The sequence below is a fragment of the Heterodontus francisci genome, chromosome 9 (genome assembly GCF_036365525.1).
Source record: "Heterodontus francisci isolate sHetFra1 chromosome 9, sHetFra1.hap1, whole genome shotgun sequence".
Lineage (NCBI taxonomy): Eukaryota > Metazoa > Chordata > Chondrichthyes > Heterodontiformes > Heterodontidae > Heterodontus > Heterodontus francisci.
Window position 1 is genome coordinate 4541441 of NC_090379.1, and position 18031 is coordinate 4559471.

Below are 18031 nucleotides of genomic sequence, written 5' to 3' on the forward strand. Positions count from 1 at the left end.
ATGCTTTGCTTCGTTACTGGTTATGTCTTGCTTTATGATAAATTGATAATTTTGTTGTTCATTAAAGAAACCTGGTTGGTGTATTTTATTCTGGGATAAAGAGTAGAGTCTATGATTGGCCATATCAATAACTGGGTAAACATTTAAATATATGTTGTGACCTGTGGAGAAGTGGAAGTAGAAAAGACAGTGCACTCCTCCCACCTTGATCATAACAATAGTCTGTCTTGTGCCATTGACATTCTTCCTGAATTCTGTGAATTTTTCCTTATTTTCTTCCCAGATCTTCAGGAGAGAAGAAAACTACAGAGCAAAAGAACCTCAATGACGTGGGCTACCAGATCCGCGTGTGAACATTCCACCATAGGATCCATGTGTGACCACTGCACCGTACTCTTTACAGAGACCTTTACCCATGCCGTGAAAGGGACCGTCCATGCACTGAACTGAACTCACAGAATAAGAATGAAGGATGCCGTGTAGTATTTCAAAATAGCGGTCAGCAGTATTAACTCAATTGTGACTTTTTACATTTTTATTTCTATAATTTTCTCTACTATATTTGAAGAAAACTCATTCCAGTTGAAAGACGATCAGCTCATTAGAAAAGTTTCAATTAGGCTGCCAGTTCCAATAAGAAGTTCTCCCATTTCTTTGGGAGTGGTTGAGAGCCCCATTTGGACCAGTCCTGTAGAGTTTCTCAATTAATGTTGTAAGGTCCTCAAAAGATTCAGTAAGTAAATAAGTCATATTATGTGATACTGAGCCATATAAACCAGGAAAATCCCAAACTCTATGCCTAGTCTGTGCTGATCTCAGCCAGGGATGCAGTTAGTATGCTACAATTGCCCCCAGCCCAGGGAGGGAAGAATCAGCCATGTCATTTGTTCTTGATCACTGTCCAGTGACCCTAGCATGTGGGTATTGGGTGAGGATAGTGTTGGGCTCTGCCCCTTACAATCATAAAGCCTGCCAATATTCACTGCGGAGGAATTGCACGTAAAATTGGCCACTGCAGTGAGGTACCAGAGAGTGACCAGTCCCTATGGAAACCATACCTCAACAAACCTAGGACACATCACTCCACATGCAACACATTACTATTCTCAAAGTGTTGAAATTGATATTTAAACCTAGATGCGCCTGCACTGCCCTTTCCTCCCTGAAATTGGAAATTCCAAGTGTCCAACAGTTTGCAGCAGAAACTATCACGAGCTGAGAAGCAGTTGATGATCTTATTTCTCATGGTCCACAATAATCCACATTACATTGACCTCATTTCATAAGAAGAAGACATCTTATTAACCTGCCCAACTTCTACCAGAGAGGTAATAGTGCATTCCTCTTAACGAGAAATTGCAGCTTGACTCCCTAGTTGTCACCCTCTAGGTAACGGGGATGGGCAATCATATTGCATATTTCCCAAAACATCTCTATTTTATTCCATTTCACTTGACAGTTGCACATGCTGTTCTTGCCTCTAGGGAAGAGAGCACTCTAAACTTTGATTTGAAAACAAACTGAAAGAAAATTGCTTTTATACACCAAGAGAAGAAATTATTCAGTACTCCCCCCACCTCCAACCCCCACCCTGGTAGATAAGTAATATGGCTGTCGGTCTGGTGTCACACTGCAGGCTCACTGGCAACATTTCAAGTTGAGGTTTGTCACTCAGTCAGGTCTACATGTATCAATAATATTGAGCAGATAAACACAGTGTTCTCTCCTGATGATTTGCTGGTGCCTAGTTTCTGTATTTCTATCAGTCCCCCCAAAATTTACATTTTCTAAGGAGCCCTGATTTTATTTTTTCCTTTTGATTCAACTCAAAATAATTCAATTTTATTCATAACTTTTCTCGTTTAAAGACAATTGATTTGTTTTAAAAGTAACTTGGAAACCGTCTTGTTTGAAACTCTTGACCACTCGAATTTACTTTTATTTCACCGGTAATTTTTTTCATAGATATTGATAATGCCCCTTCCCTTCTCTTCTCTGCCTTTTGTTCTCCTTACTCAAACTGTCAATCATATGCTGAAATTAAAAACTGTTATTTTCGGAATCAGGAAATATTTTTAGGCTCAGCAACCCATCCTTTTTGATAGATAAACTCCACTTACCATGTTCTCGCAATCACTTCTCTCTCCAGAAACACATCTAATTGTCTCCTGAATCTATTCCTTCCATCTGGGATTGCTCAACAGGACAGGGCAGAGATTGCTTTACCCTCAAAACCAATCCAGTTTGATTTCCTTCCACGAGGTTTGACTCTTGTCTCCAGAATGAGTATCGAGTGTGAATAGCTGGGGAGCATGGATGATGCAGGGTGTGAAGGGAGAGATTTACAATACATCACTGTTCTCTGTCTGTGCATTAAAATACAAGCATTCTGATATCTTACCACCTTTTATCTCCTTTGGATCCTAATGGATTGTCCCATCAGTATTACCATTTGCTGTATAGGTTGTCTGGTTTGCTTGTGACATTACTAATTGGATATTCATTAGAATAGCACATTTAAAGTTAGAGGAGTTTTGAAGTTTGGTTTTAGGTTTATTAGATTTTAATACACTGAAAACTATAGGACTGACTGAGTTTTTTTTTAAAGGCCATATTTTTACATTGAAAAGTAGAGCTGGAGGAAGGATCCATGAAAATTTCCAAGGATACAGAAAATAAAGTCATAGGATGTGGAGAGAGAGAGCTTTGAGTGGATGCTGTTTCCACCCTAAAAAGCATAGTGAGTAGACTGACAACACTTTAAATTTACACAAACACAGGCCCCATTAGAGGGTGGGAGCTGAGCAATGAATAATCTTAGACCAGTGACATTAGATTGTTATAGTACAAAAGGAGCAGAAGTGGTTCGATGGGAAATAAGATTGCATAGGGTATTTAAAATAAGGAACAGAGGGATGAGGTTGAGTTGCTGATTAAAACTTCTAGTACTTGGGGTTGAATCCAACCTGTACTTAATCGATTAATTTCTCCCCATCTTCTGATGTGTAGAAGGGTCCAATGTGAGTAATCTTACTATGAAATTTGAGGTTCCAACACAAATTCACTTATAACTGGCCCTTCTTTCTTCTTTCTTTTGGGCCTCCTTATCTCGAGAGACAATGGATTCGCGCCTGGAGGTGGTCAGTGGTTTGTGAAGCAGCGCCCTACTGGCCCTAGGTCATTAAATTTACTGAGATAACTCACCAGGGTGCAATGACTGGTGTGGGAAATGAGTGTGACAGTGATGTGGTAGAGCATTTAGTGTTAAAGCAGACAGTGGAAGTGTGTTTGCTGGGTAGGACAGTGTAGAGGGAGCTTTAGGACCATAAGAACATAGGAGCAGGAGTAGGCCATTCAGCCCATACGATCATGGCTGATCATCCACTTCAATGCCTTTTCCCACACTGTATCCCCATATCCTTTTATGTCATTGGTATTTAGAAATCTGTCAATCTCTGCTTTAAACATACTTCCACAGCCCTCTGGGGTAGAGAATTCCAAAGATCTACACGTGCTGTACCTGCCCCAGGAGTGTTTGATGGGACAGTGTAGAGGGAGCTTTACTCTGTATCTAGCCCCGTGCTGTATCTGTCCTGGGAGTATTTGATGGGACAGTGTAGAGGGAACTTTACTCTGTATCTAACCCTGTGCTGTACCTGTCCTGGGACTGTTTGATGGGACAGTGTAGAGGGAGCTTTACTCTGTATCTAACTGACAGTATTCTACAGGGCCATGGCAATTTTTATTTCTTCCCTGCCCACCAAAGCCAATTGTTGCACTCTAAAATATGATGTAGTTTGGACTGTGATATCACTCTAGCCATTGAATGTGTGTCTACAGCACTTGCCTGCTGAGATGTTTTATTGATAGCTTCCATCACGTGAAGCACATGGTGAATGTGGAAGTATAAATAGACAATTAAGCCTTCAGATTTGAAGGATTTTTTTTTCCTTTCCCAGGAAAAGCAGACTATTAACAACAGGACCTGGATGAAAATCTGGTTAAGCACAGGATTAAGGGTTGTAAGGGTAAGTATAGATAGAAGGGATTAAATGCTATCTAGGGCATAATGTTTCCTGAACTGCTGGAGCCATGAGAGCCATGCCAAGGTAGGCAGCCAGTCAGGGGTAAATAGGGGTAAATAGTCAGGGGTATCATATGTGTATAGAGTTTATTGTGATTTAATCTTTGGGAGAAACAGGAGCAATGTAACAACTCTGTTGGAGTCCAGTATAGGGTAGAGTGTACATAGGCTGTAGGAGAAGATTAAATGGGTAATAAATGGGGTAGAGTTTACATGGGCTGTGGAAGGAGATTAAATGGGTTGATAGAGTCTTTGATAAGGTTTTACAAAGTATTTGGCCTGCTTTTGTGCCGTATTCAGCCCAACAGGTCAATGCCAGTGTTTATACCCCACACAAGCCTCCCACCCCTCTTCATCTAACCCCATCAACATAACTTTCTATTCATTTCTCACTCTTGCTTATCTACCTTCCCCTTAAATGCTTTTATGTTATTCCCCTCAACTACTTGTGGTTGCGAGTTCCACATTCTCACCACTATCTGATTAAAGGTTTCTCCTTAATTCCCTATTAGATTTATTAATTACAGTTTTATATCTATGGTCTTTTGGTCTTGCCTGCAAGTTGAAACAACGTTTCTATGCCACCCTATCAAACCCTTTCATGTTTTTTTAAATTCATGGGATGTGGGCATTTATTGCCCATCCCTAGTTGCTCTTTAACTGAGTGCTTGCTAGTCACATTGCTGTAGGCCAGACCAGGGAACAGATTTCCTTCCCTAAAGGACATTAGTGAACCAGGTGGGTTTTAACAACAATCGACAATGGTTTCATGGTCACGATTAGACTAGATTTAGATTTATTAATTGAATTTAAATTTCACCATCTGCTGTGGTGGGATTTGAACCCATGTCCCCAGAGCATTAGTCTGGGCCTCTGCATTGCTAGTCCAGTGATGTTACCACTATGCCACCACCTCCCTGTTAAAGATCTAAATCAGGTCACCCCTCAGTCTTTTCTAGAGAAGAAAACCCCAGCCTGTTCAATGTTTCCTGATTGTCTGGCTATCACTAGTAAATCTTTTTTTGTACATTGGAGACCAGAACTGTTCACAGTGGTCCAAATGTGGTCCGTACTAGTTTAACATAACTTCTCTGTTTTTTAATTCTATCCCTCTGGAAATGAATCCCAGCACTTGCGTTGCTTTTTCCATTGGCCTTATTAACCTGCATGGCTACTTTTAGTGATTTGTGTATCTGTACTCCGATTCCTCTGTTTACCCTACTTAGACATTTGTTGGAGCGGGGGAATTTTAACCACAAAGTGGGGGGAGAGGGAGTGCGTGCAGGAGTTAAAGAAGCAAAAAATGCCAATGTGTCGGGAACCAGCCAGCTTCGCATTTAACTGTGCATTTCTAAGTACACAGAAACTGAACTGGAGTAGTCATATAAATACCGTGGCTACAAGAGCAGGTCAGAGGCCAGGAATCCTGCAGCGAGTAACTCACCTCCTGACTCCCCAAAGCCTGTTCACCATCTACAAGGCACAAGTCAGGAGTGTGATGGAATACTCTCCACTTGCCTGGATGGGTGCAGCTCCAACAACACTCAAGAAGCTCGACACCATCCAGAATAAAGCAGCCCGCTTGATTGGCACCCCATCCACAAACATTCACTCCCTCCACCACCGACGCACAGTGGCAGCAGTGTGTAACATCTGCAAGATGCACTGCAGCAACTCACCAAGGCTCCTTCGACAGCACCTTCCAAACCCGCGACCTCTACCACACAGAAGGACAAGAGCAGCAAACACATGGGAACACCCGTCCAAGTCCACACACAATCCTGACTTGGAACTATATCGCCGTTCCTTCACTGTCGCTGGGTCAAAGTCCTGGAACTCCCTTCCTAACAGCACTGTGGGTGTACCTACCCCACATGGTCTGCAGCGGTTCAAGAATGCAGCTCACCGCCACCTTCTCAAGGGCAATTCGTGATGGACAATAAATGCTGGCCTGGCCAGTGACGCCCACATCCCATGAATGAATTAAAAAAAACACAGGAAAGCCCCCATGGGGACAGGCAGGTCTGTGATTTCAAAATGCTAAAAGCCAATTAACTGCAGCTTTAACCCTAGATTCTGGCTTTAACTGTAAGTGCACTGATTTTCCGGGCTGTCTGAAACTCGCCAGGTTCAACAAGATGGGAGCACAGTAGGGATTGACAAGACTGGGTATTTGGCAGGCTGGAAACCCTTTAAGTGCAGAGCTATGACAGCTGCTGCTTTTCTTAAATGAAAGGCTTTTTGCTAACAGGACATGTTCTGAGAATGTGCTTTCACTACTTTGGAGGTGATTTCCAAGACTTTGAAGGTCATTTCTGCTACCTTGGAGATTTTTAATCTTGATCTGTGCTTCCCAGCTTTCAGCATTCACAGCAACATGGGAGCAGCTTATGCAGCTCTACATTGGACATGTCGTCGGGTCCTGTCGGGTTCGGGTCGGGTAGCAGGCCTTTAATGGGAGCAGTTTATGCAGCTCTCCATTGGACATGTCGTCGGGTCCTGTCGGGTTCGGGTCGGGTAGCAGGCCTTTAATGGGAGCAGTTTATGCAGCTCTACATTGGACATGTCGTCGGGTCCTGTCGGGTTCGGGTCGGGTAGCAGGCCTTTAATGGGAGCAGTTTATGCAGCTCTACATTGGACCTCTGATGAGGAACAATCGGGGCAGCAATAGCTGGAGCAGCTGGAGCAATACCAACAGGAGCAGTAGCTGCCTCCTCCTCACCCACCTGCCACTCTATAGGACAGAAGGGATTAATGTAGAGCTCCAGCTCAGAGGAGGTGATACCCCCAACACAGGGTTTACAAGCAGTGGATCAGCTTTCTGGACATAACTGAGCACCAGGACCTCAGGAGGCTCAGACTCCCATGACCTGTCTACAGTCTCCTGGAACAAGATCTCCTGCCAAGTGTGCCAGGTGGGCATGCACTGCCAGTAGATGTCAAGGTCACCACAGTCCTGAATTTCTTTGACTCCAGCTCCTCTGCTGTGCACAGATGATTCTCCCAGGTGCCTGATACCATGTTTGCCAGGGCTGTCATTTACATCCACTCAACCAGCAGTATTCATCAATTGAAAGGGATTCCACTCCATTAATGTTCAGCAGTTATGTAACCACCGGAAGATTATCATGCATGTCTGTGCGAGATACCCAGGAAGCTGCCATTATGCCTTCATTCTGTGACAGTCAGGGCATCCACAGATAGTCACACCTCCAAGCAAAGTCAGGGGATGGCTTCTTAGAGACAAGGGCTACACTCTAAACGTAACAATCTAACACAGTTTTAAACACCCAAATAATTTCCCTTGTGGAACTACTATCATTTTTTCTGTAGCTTCAGCAGTGTTAGAGGCAGGCTGCTTGTTCCCTGTTCAGATGCTCATGGCCAAAGCCCTCTGGGTTTTGGAACCTGTGAGAGCCCTGCTAAACATTGCCCCACCTGCACCTGTGCAGGGACAAACTCAGAAATGGACAGGAGGCAACACATGGGACTCTGACTGAGGGGGTGAGGGCAAAGGGGGGGAAGAAGTGGGAGCATCTTGAGCAGAGTCCCCATTTCCATGTGCCCTTTCTCCATCTTTCCTCATGGCCAAATGTACTTCCCTGCTCGCCAAGAGCTGGAGAGCATTTACTGCACATCAGTGAGGCACTGAATGGCCAAGGTAAGGCTTTCCTCCATCCTATTTAAACTGCCAGACTGAGTGTGCAGGCCATTGGTGAGGGCCAGCAGACCCTCGGTCATTCTTTCCACAGAGATGGACTTCAGTGCAAAGGACTGAAATATCATGGCACTTGTGCTGGAGATGGCCTGTTCCGATCTCTATCCAGTGGTGCACAGTACAGCTGGAAATGCAGACACAAACTCCCACATTTTCTGCCACTACTTCAGAATAGTCCTCTTCATCAGTGATCCCTGAGGCTTAGCATCTGTATCCAACTGAGCAGAGCTCGGAGTGTCCTGTGTCCTCCAGTAGAGACCTTCCACTGCATATCTGTCTCTGACACCTGCCCCTGCTCATTTATGATGTGTGGCTCACCATGTGACAATCCAAATATCTGTCTTATAGGCCCCACTAAACTGGTGGGCATGAGTTGTCCTCCTGAATCAGCTCCTGCGAGACAATTGAAGGGCCTGTGGGAGATAAAAGATGTGAATTAGAACTGACCAGCTGCAGATGATCATATTTCAGTGGCTGCTAACATCAACTCAACATGAGCGAGTGTTATTTGCCATATAGCTCTGTAATATCTAATTCTGTCACCAGGTAACAGGGAGACCCCCATCTCTCCATCTCTAATTGTCTTGCATTGTGACTCTCTGCTGATCTCTACTGCATCATCCACAGTGGCCAGTGTGGTGATGATTAGAGGGCTACCTCCTGTCCTCTGCCTCTACCTGGTATCCTGCACTCTCTTCTGCATAGAGAGTAAGAAGAGAGCTATGATTGTGTGAAATGGATTGTGTTGAGACGATGGAATGACAACATTTTTGGAGGGTGACAGTGTGAGATGGAGGTCGGATGGCAATAAGATGAGAGTGAGTGTCAGTGTGGGCTGTTGAGATGGGGATGTGAGGCAATGCCTCAGCGAGGAATCGGTGGAGCAGCAAAGTGTTCTGGGAAAGTCAGAGAGAGGGAGTTGGCATTTGAATGCAGCAGGACACTCACCTTTCCTGCTCTGCTGAGGTTGTTGAACGTCTCGTGGTACTGTATCCATGAGCAACGTACCACACTGCTACTGCGCACCTCCTCAGCCATTTCCAGCCGCACTTGCTTGGTTTCAGAGACTGACCTCTTCTTCCATTTGCTGGGAGCAATATATTTCTCTCCATACCCTTACAGCCCACAGCAGGATCTCCATTGAACCGAGTGAGTGGGGTGGGTGGAAGTCTTTCCATGTTGAGATTCCAGCAGTAGGGTTGGTGTCGCTATCCTGACAATTGTAGACTGGATCCTTTCTGACACTTTTAATACAAAGGCTTGAACAGTCAGATGTGGGTCATGATCACGCACGCCCATTCCATTCATAGAATGGTTACAATGCAGAAGGAGGCCATTCGGCCAGTCGAGCCCATGTCAGCCCTCTGCAAGAGCAATTTGGCTAGTTCCGCTTCTCGCCCTCTTCTGGTAACCCTGCAAATTTTTTCTCTTCAGGTGGTTACCCAATTCCCTTTTGAAAACTACAATTAAATCTGACTCCACCATCCTTGCAAGCAATGCATTCCAGATCCTAACCAATCGCTGCTTGAAAAAAGTTTTCCTTATGTCGCCTTTGATTCTTTTGTCAATCACCTTAAATCTGTGTCCTTTAGTTCTTGACCATTCCGCCAGTGAGAATAGTTTCTCTCTATCCATATTGCCATGTTCCTTTTATTCCATGGACTTCACCTTTTCTGATAAGCCTGTTAATATGGCACTTTATCAAACATCATTTTAGAAGTCCATATACACACATCAACCACATTACCCTCATCAACCCTCTATGCTACCACATCAAAATTTCAAATCAAGCTTGTTAAACATGGCCTTTAACAAATCTGTGCTGGCTTTCCTTAATTAATCTACACATCTTTGGGATCCAGGCAAATTCTTAGCCATTTGGCTTCTCTCTCACCACGATAGAATTTACCCAATCTGTAGGTTCTGTGTCTCTGGCGATCACCTTCTTTTCTGCCATTTCTTGGAGCTCTCTTTCAAACTTTCCTTTTAGTTCTACTGGTACTTTACGTGGGGGATGAATCACTGGTTTCATCACTGGGTCAATAGTGATGTGATACTCAAAATCTTCAAAGCATCCAACTGTCCCATCAAAACACTCTGGGTACATTTGTACCAGATCTTCTTTGCTTCTGATCAGAGGGCACTTTTCAATGGGTGTACTGTCTTCAACCCTCAGTGTCGCCTCCTTCACCTCATGGTTTACTGAGATAATCTGCAGCTCTTCACAACTGCTCAGCCCCAGGACAGCAGGACCATCTGTTTCAGTGACATAGAACATACAGTTAACATCTTTTCCTTTGTGTGTCCCTCTGATTTGGGTTGTTCCTAGCTGTCGAATCTCAATTCCCCCGTATGCTGTTAGCATGACATAGTTTGGTTTCAGAGCACCTTTCCTTGGATAACCATTTTCCTTCAAATTTTCAGGAAAGATCTTCTGGAATAGTCTGAGTGGGATGATGTTACTCTGCACTCCAGTATCAATCTTCACCTTCAGATTTATCGTTGTGGGCTTATTTCTCAGCCTCGTCCTGATCTGAATGGTCGTGTGAATTTCTTTTCTCTGGGAACTGTCACATCCAGACATTTTGTGTAATTGTATGGTTCCTATTTCTATCATGTTCTCAAACCCATCGTCATCTTCCAGGATATGGATGTTTTGGTTTCTTTCATTACTCATTCGCCCTGTTACTCTGGATCTGGTGACTTGTCTACCATCTTCTTGCCTTGTTCTGCACATCTTTTCCCACTGATTGGTCTTTCCGCAAGCGCTGTAGATTGATCATATGCGGGACATTTCCTTCTGTCTGTCAATTCATGTGGTTGTCCACAGTTCCTGCACGTCCTGTGGTGTACATTCTTTTGTTGTTGTTTCACTGCATCAACCCTGCTGCCTTTCTCTTGGCTTGACTGAAGTCTAGCCATTTGGGTAGTCAGTTTCTTCATCTGTCTGCTCATGGCTTCATGTGCTCTGGCAGTGTCTACAGCCTGCGATATTGTGAACTTGTCCTTTCCGATTAGAACTTTCTATTCTTCAGTTCCGAAGAAGGGTCGCTGACCCGAAACGTTAACTCTGCTTCTCTTTCCACAGATGCTGCCAGACCTGCTGAGTGATTCCAGCATTTCTTGTTTTTGTTTCTATTCTTCAGGATGTGCAGAACCCCAAGTGAGATGATCTATCAGCCTTTCATCCGTGTCCTTAAATTTACATTTTCTGGCTGCATTTTTCAATTTTTTTACAAATTTGTCAATAGGCTCACCTAGTTCCTGTCTGAGGCCTTGAAATTCATATCAGTATATCTGATGATTTGATTTGGCTGGAAATGGGTGCTGAATCTTTCAAAAATGTTGTATGAGTTTCTCCTGTCCTCTTCACTCAGCACCCAGCTGTTAAAACAAATTTAATCCTTTATCTTCTGCCCACAGAAGGATATGGCTGACCCTCTCCTCTTCACTAGTGCCTTTTAGGAAACTACTGAATGTCATTCTCCACTTTTGTTTAAACTTCTCAAATGCCTCTACAACATCATCAGCTTCCCAATTCATTATGGGATGTAGCTGTGCATTCATTCCTGTCCGGCTGACATTTCGTTTTTCGTTTTTGCACGAGTCACTCAGTTTTTCTTTCTCTCTCTCTGGTGCTAATTTGGGTCAGTTTTCCCACTCTAATTCTTTTAAAATGTTCTAAGTTTACTCACAGACACTCGCTGCCACCATATTATATCTTCTTGTTGTTTTCTGGTTCCCAGATGTTAGAAACAACCACACTTTAGACTTGGAATGACTGGAGCTCTTTGTGTTTACAAAGTGACTCCTGACAATGCAGCGGCCCATTGATGTCATCAGAGCGCTCCAAGCTGCACACATGCAAATGGTCTTCTGTGCTCAGTGAGATGCTGCGGATGCGCAGCTTGTCTTGCCAGGACCAACTGGCACATACGCAGGAAAACATCATCAGTTACTCTCTCCCGCCCTACTGGCCGCTCTCCCCCCTCAGCCACTCGCTCCCGGCCTCGGCGCTCCTCGCTTCTCCCCCTTCCACCCCCACCACCCCACTCTCCGGCTGCTCGCTCCCCACCCCCTAGCTCTCCAGCCACTCACTCTCCACTCCCCCCCCCCCACAACCCCACTCTCTGACCGCTCGCTCCCCGCTTCCCCCCCCCTCCAAACACTAACTCTAGGCTGCACCACTTCCCTCCTCTCGGCCCCTGGTTCCTATGTCGCCCCGTCACCCCTCACAGCCCGCCTTGCTTCTTCGGGTGGCACGGTGTGGGACAATCGAATGTGGGAGTGAATGGCCTAGTTGTCAGCAAACACAGCCTTGTATTTATTACAGCTCACCATTCTGCCTGGTAGGGACCACTGAGTCTATATATCACATGACTGTCCAGTGCAGCTGTGAATGTGGCCCCACTGGAACACTTACACATAACAACTAGATCCTAGCTGCAAGGAAACGTAATTAAAAGAAAATATATACATACTTTATGGCCACTTTAAGAAGTCAGGTGTTGTATGATGACACTTGTGAACCCCTTGTGTGTACGCAGGTGGTTTAGTCCCCACTCTGAAAGAGCTGATTCTGTCTGCACCCTCCAGCATTGCATAACATCCTTCTAATGTGATATTGAGCCCATGGAGTTAGATAAATTTCCTTTTCCCCACTCCTTCCACACCCCACCCCTCTTCCCCCCCACCACATAAAAATAGCCTCTAATTTGGCTATGTCATTGTATCACAGGATGCACAGATTTATCAAACAGAGCAGACAATTTGGAATAATTCTCAAGCCCTCAACCTACCAATTCTGTGTTCTCAGAAAATCCCCCTAGGTGGCAAGACCGCTGATTTAGTTTGCGCCGCCCACCCCCAAAAATAATCTCTAATTCTGGCAAGGATTGCAACCTTGGTGTGGCTGAGTTTGGGGACTGTGCAAAGGTGGCTGGGGTCAGAGGCTGCTGATTGTCAGTGCTCTGCACACCATTTTAAAATCCATTCATTGGACCGTGAGAAGACTGGTGAGTCATCAAAGGATACTTCCCCTTCATCTGTAGCATGCTCACTGAATACTGACAGGGCATTCACCCAGGCACACTCTTATATATAGTGCCTCAGGTGATAGATTTAACCATTCTCTGCCCTGTCTGTCTGTCTGCATACGCTAATGGATTTCATTGTGTGACTGTGTCTAATATTACTGCCAGGCCTGGTTCATTTCTAATTTCTTGTGCGAGATCCACTTTTATAAATCAGAGCCAATTTTGGAATATTAACTTTGCAGGGGTTGGAGGAAGGGTCAGAGATCAAATCACTGTTATTTTTGATTTACGCTGTAGTGAGCAAAATAGTCACAAAATTCAAGGTGCTGTGATTTTCTAATTTTATGTGACTAAGCTGCAGGGCCTGAATATAGAGTGTCCAAGAATTGTTGCTCCAATCTATCCCTTGCCCGAACTCCTGTAGGCTGTGGTGGGCCACAGACCAACAAGCTACACGGAAGAACATCACGTTTCTCTACTAACTGGTCTTTGCTTTCTCAGGCGAAATATGGGTTTTTCTCTGTTATGTAAATTCCATTTTAATAATTCAACCATTCCAAATGTGCCTATCTGCTCCGTGCTGTGGATGTACTTGTTTGAAACTCTGATTACCTGATGTTTGAGCTAACCCATTCTGTTTTCTCACAGAAGTGATGTGTTCAGTGAGGGAAAGTTGATGAGCAAAGTTGCTGGCTGAGGTTCCAGACTGCAGGACACCTAATTAGCCTGAAGGGAGTAGGAAGAAAGAGTAGATAAACTAGGCAACTACAATGTGTGCCTGCTCCCATCCTATCAGTGGAGTATTAGCACTGTATGTAGGGAGATCATGGCCTATGCACCTTCCCAGCTCTTTCCCCATTCATGCTCGTCATGCAAGAGGACTCATTCTGTGACAATGTCCCCAAGCTGTCCCATTACTCCCTGTTCTCCTCCACAGTCAGCAAGGGAACTAAGTTCATATTCATTTTCTGTTCTATTATGGATATGCATTTCCAAGGACCATATTTTGAATGTTTAGTAATGAAATTAAAAGGTTCATATAGGCTTCCAAGCCTTTGCTGGTGCAGTCAATGTAATACTGAACATTGAGTGAGACCTTTTCAGGGGAAATTATACACAAGATCCCAACAACCCCCATTTTAACAAAATGAACAAGTGCACTCTGGGAAATGCTGTCTTTTGGAGGGAACAAAACCAAAGCCCCATTAGAAAAAGATCCCATTGCACTATTCAAAGAACAGGGAACTCTTCCAATGTCCAGATCACTTCCTCCCTCAGTTAAAACTACCCAATGTACCATTAAGGGGTCATTCATCACATTTGTGGATACTGTGATGCCATATTTTCCTATGTAACAGTCAGTGAGGCTTAGATTAACGAAACACTTTTTCACACAAAGGGTAGTATAAGTATAGAACTCTCTCACAAAAAACAGTAGATTCTAGCTCAATTAATAATTTTAAATCTGTGAATGATGTATATTTGCTAGTCAAGGGTACTAAAGTATATGGAATCAAGGCGGGTGGATGGAGTTGGATAAAGATCAGCCATGATCTCATTGAATGGTGAAACATGCTCAAGGGGCTGAATGACCTAGTGCTGTTCCTAATTCATTGTACACTAAATACTTTGTGATGTTTCTGACAGAAAGAAGGTGCTGTATAAATAAATGAAAATGTTCCTTCAGTGAAACTCCCACACCTGATTCTGTCACCCACTCAAAATTGGTGAGACTATTTCACTGGTGCCTGCACTTTGACCAAAGGGTCCTAGGTTCAGATGCATTGCAACCCAATAGACTGAAAGTCTCATTGAACTGCTGGCTGTGACAATGTTGTATAAAATTAGTTCAGAACAGAATCAACCCAGTCCAAGTGAGTGCAGATCCACAGCCATAACTCAAAATGAATCATATCCCAAGAGGGTTTAATGTGGAAAATTAAAATGTGTAGCTAAATCATATATATATAATACATATATAAAAGGGCAAATGCTGGAAATTCACAACAGGCCTGTCAACATCTGAAAAAGAAAAACTGCTTAATGTTTCACATGTAGAGCCCTGGTTTGTGAATGCTTTTATCTGTCACTCCTGTGGCCCCATACTTCTATCTGGATCAGGCTTGAGAAAAGGGTATGAAGTGAATTACTCCGGCTTGTGCTGACTTATTGCAGCTCATCTGCTGTGAGCTTCAACTCTTGTGTCTGTGAAAACTCTGACTTTTTAAAAAACCAGCATACACTGTTTTTTGAAGAACGGTTTGTATTTCTATTTTGTATGATTTAAGTTTACCCAATAAATATGTAGATGAACACAGAACCTGATTTCTGGACAATTCATTAAGCTACCAGCCTTTAACTGAAATACTGCATATGGTGTTAAATCTTGTAAGGGAGTGACTTGTATGCAGTCTGCCTTTTCCTTTTCAGTCGTGACTATGTAGGTGAATGCATCATAAACCCATGACATCTCTGGTAAATAGGTGCCATCAGCATGAGAAGGAGGTTGCTATCTTGGGCCAGCACACTCAGAATCAGAAGGGCATGGTTTCAAGCCCCACTCCTTGAGCCTATAATCTAAGCTAACACTTCAGTGCAGTACTGAGGAACGCTGCACTTTTGGAGCTGACGTCTGTTGGATGAGACATTAAACCAAGGCCTCGTCTCCCCTCTCAGGTGGATTCCTCCTCTGCTCTCCACTTTCCACTGGGCAACCTCCACCAGTGTACCCACTAATAGTCTGCTGCTCAAACAGCTCCTGGATTCATTCCCTCTCCACATCTATATCCAAACCTGGACATTGGTTCATCAATGCTCCAAGCTGACTCCATTCCATCTACAAGCCAACTTCATCCCACCACAGGACCTCAGGCTTTAACTTTGAATTCTCTCATGAGGTCTCTTTCCTGTTCTGTGTTTTTGACCAGGCCATGTAATCTTTGCTATGCCTATGTAACTGAAATTCCCTTTACATGCACATATTAGCTACAGCTACACCCAATCCCATTACTTTTATCTGACGTTGTTTCTCTTGACACTTTCTCATTCCTCTCATCTCCTCCTCCCCCTATTACCCAGTTGTGGCATCTTTTATTTCTCCCTCTCCGGTACTCCGCACTCACACCTCTGCCCCAACCTATAATGGATTAAATACAAAATCATTGTTCTCATTCCTAAATCCCTCCACACTCTTCCCCCCTCCCTACCTCTGACACCTATTCCAACCGTTTATGCCAAGCTGCATTCGCCACCCTTCTAATTCTGCCCTTATACCCATCATCTTCTGCCCAACATTCAGCCCTCTCAGTCACACAATCTCCCAAAATGCCCCTACCTTGTTCCCACATTCTGGCACCTCTCCCATCTACCTCAATGGCAACCTCCAAAAGTATCCTCAAAGTCTACCTTGTCTCCCGGCCTGAGTCTTCTCCCATCAGTGCTTGGTGCCTGTTTTTGCCACAGTGAAATGTCTCATTACATTAAAGATGTAATATAAATACAGCTGTTTGTTGTCACAGCTCCCATAGGAAAAATGGTAAATTGACTGTAGACCATTGGCACCCATAAAACCAGATCCCGAAGTAGCCTGCACTCTCAGGATAAATGGATGGAAATTGTGAAAATAAATACTGCATCAGTCCTCTCTCATATTCCCTGTCTGTTTCCGACTATAAACTACTACATAAGGATCACTTGCTAAGTGCAGTGCCAGCCTCCAGCCACAGCTCCTGGTACAGACTGGGTATCAAAAACACCCTCGGGGCAAACACGGCATTAATTTCCCCTCCCCAGCTACCCTGAGAAGGTGGTAGTACACCTTATTCTTGAACCACTGTAGTGTTGAAGGTGCTCCCATAGAGCTGTTGGGTAGGGAGTTCCAGGATTTTGATCTGCCATGATGAAGGAGCACAAAGATGGTTGCCCTGAGAATCTTGGAAACTTACAGCACAGAAGAAGGCCATTCAGCCAGTTGTGCCTGTGCTGGCTCTTTGAAAGAGCAGTCATGCTTAGTCCCACATCTTTGTTTTTTGTCCGTAATCCTGTAAATTCCTCATCCTCAAGTGCGCGTCCAATTCCCTTTTAAAATTATTTATGAAATCAGTTTCCACCACATTTTCAGATAGAGCTTTCCAGATCCTAACAACTGGCTGAGTGAAAATATTTCTCCTTATCTCCCCTATAGATCTTTTGCCAATTATTTTGAATCTCTGACCTCTGGGTATTTACCTACTCTCCAGAGGGAAGAGCTTTGCTCTTATCTACTCTATGTCACGGTCCTGTGTTTTTTTTGCTCTCCTCAGAAATATTACAGTGCGCTTTTAAAACTGTAAAAGATCAGTACATCTTTAAGCAGAAAGTTCCAGAGGCTCAGTGAGCCAGAGTGCATCCTGTTTGCCAAACAACAGACACAGTGAGAGAGAGGACACAAGATTCAATGTAGCAGTTTTGTCTTTTAAATTAGCTGAGCAGCAGTCAGTTGAGAGGTCACTGAGACAATTTAAACTGAAGGAAAGAAAGCTGTGTTATTTCTCTCTCAAGAGGATTCTACAAAGTTTCAATCTGAGTTAATTCCCTAAGAAAATAAGAAAAAAGCTTTTTCTTTCACAACAAATTATTGATATCTGTTGTGTTCGTTGCTGGGAAAAAAAAGAAGAGGCTAATATTACAACAGCCAACCGTTGAACCCCATCTTCGGAAGGACCTTCTGTTTCGTTGGACCTCGGAAAACTGCAAGTGAACTTTGACTGTGTTGTATTGGAAGACTCCATTTCGTCAGGAACATAACTTGCAAAGACTTTATTTTTATTTTTCGAGCAGCTAATGAAAAACCAAACTCCTGTTTAGCTTGATTATATGTATGCAAATACGGGAGTTCGGTTTTTTTTTAAATAAGAAGTTATAAAGGTCTTTAGATATTGATTTATCTTAGTAGAGTTTAAGATTTTAGTTTTTTTTAATAAATAGTTAATTTGTTGATATCTAAAGATACCTCGTTTGGTTCTCTTCATTCGGGGATTACTAGATTGTTCAATTTGGCAGTTTGTTTTCTTCAATTTGGAAAGCTTAAATAAATATGATGCGACCTGTGGAGCGATGGGACTGAATTGACAGTGCGTTGTGCCCAACGCGATCAGAATCATATATATTGATTGGGGGCTTTGTCCTGAGCGGTCGTAACAAATCCTCTCATCA

General features: G+C 43.7%; 2 protein-coding genes across 9 annotated transcripts in view; one reads left to right on the forward strand and one right to left on the reverse strand.

Moving 5' to 3' along the window:
- Window positions 1–15147, forward strand: part of vash1 (vasohibin 1) — a 69830-nt gene extending 54683 nt beyond the window's left edge. Inside the window, exon 7 of the mRNA XM_068038459.1 lies at window positions 284–15147. Within this exon, the coding sequence (XP_067894560.1) occupies window positions 284–353 (70 nt within the window). The 3' untranslated portion in view covers window positions 354–15147. The remainder of the gene's footprint in view (window positions 1–283) is intronic.
- LOC137373545 (craniofacial development protein 2-like) overlaps window positions 1–18031 on the reverse strand; it is a 99819-nt gene that overhangs the window by 52648 nt on the left and 29140 nt on the right. For 3 of the 8 annotated variants that reach the window (XM_068038465.1, XM_068038462.1, XM_068038460.1), the window contains exon 2: window positions 2121–2303. The exons of 3 other annotated variants lie outside the window; for them this stretch is intronic. The gene's annotated coding sequence lies outside the window, so the exon portion shown is untranslated. Of the gene's footprint in view, window positions 1–2120; window positions 2304–8120; window positions 8216–18031 lie in introns of all 8 variants that reach the window. 2 more of the 8 variants (XM_068038461.1, XM_068038463.1) reach the window with 2 other exon arrangements.